This window comes from Drosophila ananassae, chromosome 2L (assembly GCF_017639315.1).
Source record: "Drosophila ananassae strain 14024-0371.13 chromosome 2L, ASM1763931v2, whole genome shotgun sequence".
NCBI lineage: Eukaryota > Metazoa > Arthropoda > Insecta > Diptera > Drosophilidae > Drosophila > Drosophila ananassae.
Window position 1 is genome coordinate 29,271,547 of NC_057927.1, and position 9,275 is coordinate 29,280,821.

The 9,275-nt window shown below is 41.6% G+C and overlaps 1 protein-coding gene across 1 annotated transcript; it reads right to left on the reverse strand.

Moving 5' to 3' along the window:
• Positions 1–6,206: 6,206 nt before the first annotated feature.
• Positions 6,207–8,626, reverse strand: LOC6502724 (vacuolar protein sorting-associated protein 11 homolog). Its single transcript, XM_001964306.4, has one exon. The coding sequence runs from the start codon at positions 8,523–8,525 to the stop codon at positions 6,387–6,389; it is 2,139 nt and encodes a 712-aa protein (XP_001964342.1). The 5' UTR covers positions 8,526–8,626; the 3' UTR covers positions 6,207–6,386.
• Positions 8,627–9,275: the final 649 nt, after the last annotated feature.

Sequence of the window (9,275 nt, forward strand, 5' to 3'; positions counted from 1 at the left end):
CCCCTTTATTGTCTTTGCTTTACAACGAATAAGAGAATCTCACCGGCTGTTTGGCTCAGCTGACCGACCGCTCGCCCTCCCGTCGATCCCCGATCCCCCAAAGATTGCGCCCGGCAGGTCGTGTGGTCTTGGTGCCTGGCACCGAAACGGCTCACGGTTCCCTTCGTTCGGACTTACGGACTCTGGTTGCAGGGCCTGTGTTGTTGCTGCCGTCTTTTGCGCTGGTCTTCTGCTGCCGCTGCTCGTCCATCGCCGCCGCTCCCTCGTCGTCGCTGCTCCTCTGACGCTGATGCTCCCTCGTCGATGCCGCTGCTTCCTCGTCGTCACCGTCGCTCCCTCGTCGTCGCCTCTGCTGTTGCTGCTCCTCCTTTTTGGGTGCCGTGGAGCTTCAGACTCTTTCGCTCTCTGCACTCGCCCTTTCGCCGTGGCCGGCACCTAATCCGTGTTAACAGGCCGAGTGGCTCACCTCCCAGGCATACGCCGGGCAGGATATGCTCCTCGCTGCTTAGCGGCCGGATCAGGGCACGAAGGGCCTACCTACCGCACAGGACACGCCCCCAGTCGCGTTCGCCACTCGCCTCCAAACACCTGCGTGCCTACGCCCCGCAGGATCTATGGTAGGCCAGAGGTTTAGGCGTCGCGTCTCCTTTGACTCCAGGTGATACGCTGTGCATACGCTCCAGCACCTGGATCAGGATTCTCTTGACTTTCCCGGGGTGTCCCTGCGTGGTTTTACTGTTGGGCTTGAGTTCCCAAGCTGGCTATCCCTCGCGTTACAGGATCACACCTGGATCGAACGGTCAGGAGCAGGCAAGGCGTACGCCAGGCTGATCCGTCGTTGCCGCCACTACACCAGGATACCTGTTGTGTCCGGGAATAACTCCACCCGACTCGTTTACCCTTGGGCCTCCGCTTGCCGTGGATCCCTTATCCTTTCCCCTTGCTCCTTGCTCGACTCGCTTACCGCCGCCGGACTTACCCACAGGGGTCCTTAAGCTATTGATCGAATATCCTTGCTCACTCGCTTAAAAGCCCGCACTTAAGACTGTCGAACTTACCCACGGGGGGTCCTTCAGCCTGTACTCCTAATTCCTCTAAGGAAACTTTCCCGCTTGAATGTCAGACTTACCCACGGGGGGTCTTTCACTCAACTCTTCCAGCTTCCCTAGAAGACTCGGTCCCGATTTGCTCCAGGGGCCCTCCTTATATAGTGCCAGAGGCGCCCGTTAATCCTTGCAAATCTACTTCTGCCGTGCTGACGGCCGCGCTCGAATGTTATAGGAGAGAGCGAGGAAGGCGGGGAACGAAGCGGCCCGCGACTCCGCAGCTCTGTTTAGAAAAATGCACAAAACACAGAAATGCATTTGGAGTGACCAAAGGGGGGCGCGGGGGCATCTGGACGAAGTCCGACGACCAGCACAACAACAAAACGGATCGGAGGCCCAAGCGGGGCAAACAGGGGGGGGGGCAAATAAAAAAAGCCCGCCGATAAAAAGGCGGCGGGAATTGGAGAAAGTTAACGGCGAGAGCAGAGGAGCGAAGGATTAACGGTAGGAAGCGAGATTTGCAATGATTAACGGGCGCTTCAGGCACTATATTAGGAGGGCCCATGGAGCAAATCGGGACCGAGTCTTCTAGGGAAGCTGGATGAGTTGAGTGAAAGACCCCCCGTGGTAAGTCTGACATTCAATCGGGAAAGTTTCCTTAGAGGAATTAGGAGTATAGGCTGAAGGACCCCCCGTGGGTAAATCCGACAGTCTCAAGTGCGGGATTTACAGCGACTGCGCAAGAATCTGCGATCAGTAGCTTAAGGACCACCTGTGGGTAAGTCCGGCGGCGGTACTCGAATCAGCCAAATAGTAGAAGTCAGGAGCAAGTGGGAAAAGGATCCAGGATCCGCGGCGGAACTGAAGCCCAAGGGTAAAACGAGTCGGGTTAGGTTATTTTCGGACACGAAAGGTATCCTGGAGATAGCGAAGGATCGGCCCGGCGTCCGCCTTGTCGGTTCCTGACCATTAAGACCAGGTGTGGTAAGACCAACCCACCTAACCCCTTGAATTCACTATCATGCTATCAAGTGCGGCCGAGTATGCTAATGTGACACATTATATAACGTTATTATCTATTATTATATTTTTAGTTTTTATTATATATAGTCGGTCGATATGGAAAAAACTCTAGTACGCATGTGTCGTTGTGAGTGCCCACTGTAACAATAACAATACAGTGCTACAGTGTAGTTGCATGAAAATAAGGTCCCGGTCAAGTGGCCAGTGGATATACGACACATATGTATGCCTCATTGCCCAGGGAAGTGCCAGTGACAAAACATTTCCATTGTGTGTGTTGTCACACAAGCGAGCCAAGCATACAACACTCTTGCGCTCCCGATGCTAACAGCCCTATATAGAAATATAAGTACATGTATGTCGCTGCCGAGCTTTTCTATGCAGCGCAGCCGCGAGCCATATATTGCAAAAGGCATTCTCAATAGAACTTTCAACGAATAAAGACCAGAACGACCCAAAAATTAAAATCTAATCCGAAAAAGAAGAGGATCGATTTTTTTTCATAATTCGATAGTTTTGATATTCAAAAATAGCTTTCTAAAAGGATTTTTAAAAACTCAAAATTGTTTCAAAGTTATATCCGTTTTCGGGACGTGGCAACTAGACCGAGCGAACTTTAAACTCGTTTTTCTCGAAACTACTTTTTTTTATCCGGTAGCTATAATATCTTAAGTTCTAATTAGTCGGTTTACTTGAAATTTGGCATGAATATTTTTTAAACACATCTCTACAACTTGAATCAATAAAAAATAAAAACTTAACATTTATATTTTTTAGAAATTGGAAAAATTAGTGAAAAATCAAAAGTTTTTATAAAGTTGCGATTTAAAAAAGTTTTTTTTCGTTTTGCTGCTTCATGACACGCAAAATTCGAGCTCATTAAGAATCTATCATTGTTTTATTTTTCAAATGACGAGAAGACTAGAAAGCCTGGCGACGGGGACATGGCATAATGATAAAAGAAAATAGGTTTTATATTTTAATATTTCAGCTTATATTATATTTTATGATTGTTATGGAATACGATTAAGTGGTAGCTGTAAAATGAATTTCATATATACATATATATATATCAACGAATGAAATAAAATCTATATATTAAGGTAGGAACAGGGTATATTTCAGTCGGCGTCATCAAAAACCCCGATTGCTTTAAGTTGCAGTTCTGCAAGCAGATAGTGCTTCCATACCCTGTAACGAACTGTTTTTGCCAATTTTGCTCGCAACAAATGCCGCGGCTAGCTTACAGAGTTTGGGGGAACGTTCCACTGAATTTATATATTCGACGTGATTGCTCGAGCCCAGAAATAACACAAGGTGCTTCGTTTAAATAAATGTCCCTTTTATTGCGATAAAGTTACAAAAGGGTGAATCTTACCGGCTGTTTGACTCAGCCGACCGACCGCTCGTCCTCCCGTCGATCCCCGAATCCCGCTCCGGGTTGGTCCCAATATAGGACGTGTGGCCTTGGTCCTTGCCGCCGAAACGGCTCACGGTTCCCTCCGTTTGGACTCACGTGCTCCAGCTGCGGGGCCTGTGCTGTCGCTGTTGTTGTCGTCGCTGCTCCTGTTGCTGCTCCCGTCGCTGATCCTGTCGCTGCTTCTCCTTTGCGGGTGCCGTCGACCTTCGGTATCCTTGGCTCCTGGGAATGCCCTTTCGCCGTGGCCGCCACCTAATCCGTGTTTGCAGAACTATAGGCTCACCTTCCAGGCATTCGCCGGGCGGGATGCGCTTCTTGGTGCCTGGGGGCCGGATCAGGGCATGAAGGGCCTAACTACCCCGCAGGACACGCCCCCGGTTGCGTTCGCCACTCGCCTCCAAACACCTGCGTGCATACGCTCCGCAGGATTTATGGCAAACCAGAGGTTTTGGCGTCGCGTCTCCTTTGACTCCAGGTGATACACTGTGCATTCGCCCCAGCGCCTGGATCAGGATTCTATTGACTTTCCCGGGGTGTCCCTGCTTGGTTTCACTGTTGGGCTTGAGTTCCCGAGCTGGCTACTCCTCGCTTTACAGGCGGTGTAATAATTTTTAATAATTAATAATTTTTTTAAATGGTGATTCTTAATAATTGCGATTATTTAAATATGCAAATTCAAAGAGGTGTATTATTGTCTGTCGCAAACTACGCGCGATTCCTTAATAGCTTAGAGGCTTGCATGACGGTCCAGTATACAAAAGCACTAAGGCTCAAATACCAGTGAAGGGTGATTATTATTAAATATAGTTTGCAATATTCATAGTGTAATGTTACTTAACATATTATTTTAGTTTATATTTGGTACAATATAAATTAACGGAAATTGTTTAGGAAAACATTAAAAATAATAATTATTAAATTGGGAGATTATAAGGAGACATTTTTTTCTTTGGGTCATGAATGCGGCCTGATTTAGCCACGATTTTCAGAGAAGAATCATGCTTTCTTCTGTTCTGAATCAGGGCTGATTTCAAAAATTTCAGAACAAAATTCATGGCAGTCAGTTGTAGATTTCAGGGCTGATTCATAGGTGTAGGGTATTCATGGGGTGGAAAGTCGATTGCTACAGCGTGTTGCTTTGTCATTCCAGGATCACCTTCTTTCCAATTCCTCCCCGTGCCGTCGATCCAGGTTCACAATCAGGACCCTCAAAATTACAATCCACTGACAGATCATCTTTTTCTAGATTTCTGACTCTGAAACCAGGAAGTACAACTTCCAGAGTCCAACTTCGCCTATGTGGCCCCATATCGCCCACGGATGAACATTTGGTGACCCCAGCGTGACCCTTCAGTAGGATCACCTCCAAGACACAAACTACACGGTATAGATAATTATCAAAACCTCAAAGGCCCAACCATTGCGGCGGTCTCATCCCATCCCTGATACAAAGTCCACAACAGACATAGGTTCCATCACCTACAGTTTCCGCGGTGCACCTAAGAGAACAAAATTGATCAAAGTCATGTCGTAGAACATACAATTCTTTAATTTTGGATTTTGCTAGAAAAAGAAAAAGCTTGCTAAAAAACAATATTTTCATCAATTAAATTTGAGTTTTAAATGTCATTTTTCCAAAAAGTCACGGATAATACCAAGTATGCTGCCGGTACCCAAGGAGGTCCACCAAATACTGTCGCTAAGGCCGCCATGCCGATTTCGAGGAGTTTTTAAGCATCCGTGCCGACGAAAGGAAGGTTTCGTCTGACACGCAACACATGCGGGAACTATGGCACGCAGATTCGAGATGGCTACTGCGCTCCCACCCTCTACCGCTCCGTCTCAGTCCAGAGTCAACAGCCTATCACCAACAATATTTTCTGCAGTAGCACTCCTCACAACCGTGAGTAGCACTGCTACAAACCGCTAAAGTATAAATACATGGACGAGCGGGACTCCTAAGCAATGCTGGACAATCATTGGTTGGGATTACCACGTAAGCTAACGTTATCTGCATGAAGATACACCGGGAATCTAATTGGTAAAACGAAAAAAACTAAAGCCCCTAGGCAAGCAGTACTAACTTTATCATCTTCACTAACAGATATTCAGATCAAAGTATTCGTACTGCCAGAGGTACTGCCTGACCAACTACCTCACCCGATTCAGACACCAAAAAATATTGCAACTCAGTTGAGCTTGGCTGATTCGAAACTTATGCAGCCCCAGAAAATTGGTCTATTGGGGGCTGAGTATTATCACCAGCTTATAAGGACACAACAGGTACAGGTTGGGATCGGGACTGCCACTACTCCAAAACACAGTGCTGGGATAGATTTTGACCGGGCAACAGCGACTGGCATCAGCTCCACAGCCCAAACCAGAACAGATTATCCGTATAATCATGTGTCCACGACCCAGGAGCCGGAAACTACTAAGCTAAAAAGAATGATTGGTAAGAACACATCGGAGCGACGTTGCCCATACTTTCATCATCAAGGAGCAATCAGGCGGAAGAACATTAGGAAAGTCCCCTCCAACAGCCAAAAGGGAACAAAGCACATTGATTTCTCAATGATTACCCAGTTAATCCTTTGGGCACTACATGGGATCCCCAGAGAGAGTGGTTACGCGAGCAACAAGCAAAGGAAACAAACTGGCGACCAGAAGAGTCCTCAGGTTATATTTTGTTTCTGAAATTAATAAAAAGCAACACTTTTGTTAGTATTATAAACATTTTATTAATTAATAATTCATAAAAAATATAAAGACAACAACATAATTATATTTTATATAATGTACCGTCCTAAGTTATTAAATACGAAACAGAAGATAAATTGAAATATAATTATGATTAAAAATAAGCCTCAAGGTTAATTTGCATTAACCTCTTTATTTTATATGTTTAAATGCATAGAACCATATCCTTTTACCATGCCATTTAGTGATATAATTTTTTCAATTCCAGATTCTCCTTTTTTAATTCCCAGAGAAAATAATTTTGAAATTCTAATCACAATATCAAAGGATTCGGAAAGAAATTGAACTGAACTTTTTTCATCGAGAAGCGAGTATTTTCCTCCTGCGCACGTAACACAAACCAAATCTTTATATTTTAAAGCTCTGTAATTTAAACATTCTTTATGAAAGGAATGTTGGCAAAGAAAATATATAGACTGAGAACCTAAGGTTTCACCACAGATATCACATGTATCATTTCGAAATTCAATTGGATTGTGGGTGAAAGACAAAAGTTTGTATTTTGTGCTTTTCATTTTTGTGTTTAAATATTTAATTGCACCTTTTTCATTTGTAGACTCAACCTTAAAGCGCTCGCTTTTTTCCACAACAATAGGTTTAATCTTTAGTAATAAATTCGATTCGTTTGTACAAGCACTTTTAAAAGCCATTAGAAGGGATTTATTTAAGTTGGTCGCCAATTCGGAACTTCTTGGAAAGGTACTATCTTTAGGTATATCTTCATTAAACAAATGGTTTATAAAGTCTTCTTTCCCATACTTATAATTTTGATTTGCTGGTTTAAAATACTTTGTTGGTAAATTTGAAATTTGTTGAAATCCTTGATAGTGTTTCAAGAGAGACTCCAATTCCTTAGAGTCAAATAAAAACTTTAATTGATTGATTTCATCGTTTAAATGCCTACTATTTAAACAAAATTCATGAAGTTTTCTTACGGTCTTAGAAGGTTTAATCTTTTCGACTTCAGATAAATAATCTATAAGATTTTCGTTGTACCTCATATAAAGAAGTTTTGAAATCACAGAAGATGGTTTAGTAAATCCAATGGTTTTAATATATTTGTTAACAGCACTTTCTACGTCTCCCTTCAACAGCAAATAATTTCCATATAGGAAGCGTATGTAGGCAGCATCAAATGAGTAGGCGTAATCTTCGTAGTTTAATGAGCTCAAAGCGATTTCATACATATTTTTTTCAATAAGTAGACGTACTTTTTTATTCAAATCATACTGTTTTATTATATTTAAAACCATCACATTTGAGTCTTTAGATTTAGTTATGTACGCAAATTCAAATCCGCAAATGGCACATAAGAAATTTTCGACTTGCTTGACTAAAACAACAACTTTATTATAGGTATCCACAACTATTAAACTAGTAATTTGATTTCGATTTGGAAATTGTGTTGAATTTATTGCAACAAAAAGATACTGACCTACCCAGGAAATGAATTTCTTTTTTCCTTCAATTGCAAAGCAAGGGCCTCTGCCATCGCGGGTGTAGCAATATACAGCATCATCGCGACCTACTACAAACATTGATTCCTCCATTTTGCCATCTTCAGATTTTCGAATGGTACAGAAATCATTGTAATGGCCTTTTTCATTACCTATTTGAAAATTAGTTACTATTTCAGAGTTATCCTTTAAAAAGAAGCTTATGACTCCAATAGAGCATGATGCGTACATGTTGCAAGTTTGGGTGTTTGATCTTTGCTTATTAATGTCAAAATACAATCCATTTATTGGGTTCTCACTAATTGAATATCGCCGCATATTTAAAGATGTAGATGGAATAATTTTCCCGTAATGTAGTAAGATGTCGCCATTTTCCAAGCCAAGTCCCAAAGCAAGGAAATTATCGTCGATAGTCTCTACATTAATGCAACTGATTTTACATGAAACATCGACGTAAGCCCACGCAAATAATGGTGCTTCATCACCTTTAATGAGTCTTCGTAGATCGTATAGATCAATATTTGATCCAAAATTTGTATCCTGAGTGACAATTGCCAGCAAGTTGGATGAAGTAAGTGCACAAAAGTTGGCTGCTTTTTGCCTTAGTTTTCCTTTAAATTTAATAAGGTCAAGTTTAGAAGAAATATATATTAAACCGCTTTTTTCACAAAACACAACTGTAACTTTAGGCTCCCCGTTTTGGGTTGTTACATTGCAACAATAACATGCAATGTCAGAATCAGTAAGACATTTCAAATATGATAATTCGGCTATATCAAATAGATCAACTTTTTTCCATTCTGACACAATCATATCCATTTTTTAAATAGTATTAAATAGTAGTAAATGATAGATGTAAAACCCCTTTATGTGTAGCTAAGCTGGCGACGTTAATTTTTAATTAGTAGTGGAACGATAAATTTTAATATGATTACAAAAATAAAAACACATATGATATACATAAAATATGTTCTCAAATAAATATCATAAATGTACTGGCCGTATCTTTGGCAAAAAATTATAGTTTTTTTAACTCTCTAAAGTGTTAACCCAAGTAATCAGAATTAAAAAAATTTTTGACTAGCAAAACAGTTTATTCCAGTGTGAACGAATTTTTTGAGTTCACTCAAATTGTTTTACTATGGTCCTACTGTCAATCAGCTGTGTTTCTTTGCAATTTAAATTAAGAGCTTAGAAGTGCAAATATATAAAATGTAGAAAAATCTACATACAACGGTATTCATAGTAAAAAATCACCAAAATCAAAAACAAAAGCACCCATATTGGGTCATAAAGCAAAACACGCTCCCCGATGCCATCCAATAAAAATTAAATGGCTTTAGTTGTAGAGTATTTTTATTTCATTCATTCATAGAGATTTCTTGGTTCTGGAACTATGCACATTGGGTCCATGTATGGAATAGGCGAGCAGCATTTTATTTTGAGAGCGACAGCCGATCCCACAAATCGGAAAAATCAACTTTTTTAAATTCTTTTAGTCAACAAAAATAGATTAAGTAATCTGTTCTGTTAGTCCGTATATTTTTTTCTGAATTGACTAAAACCGAA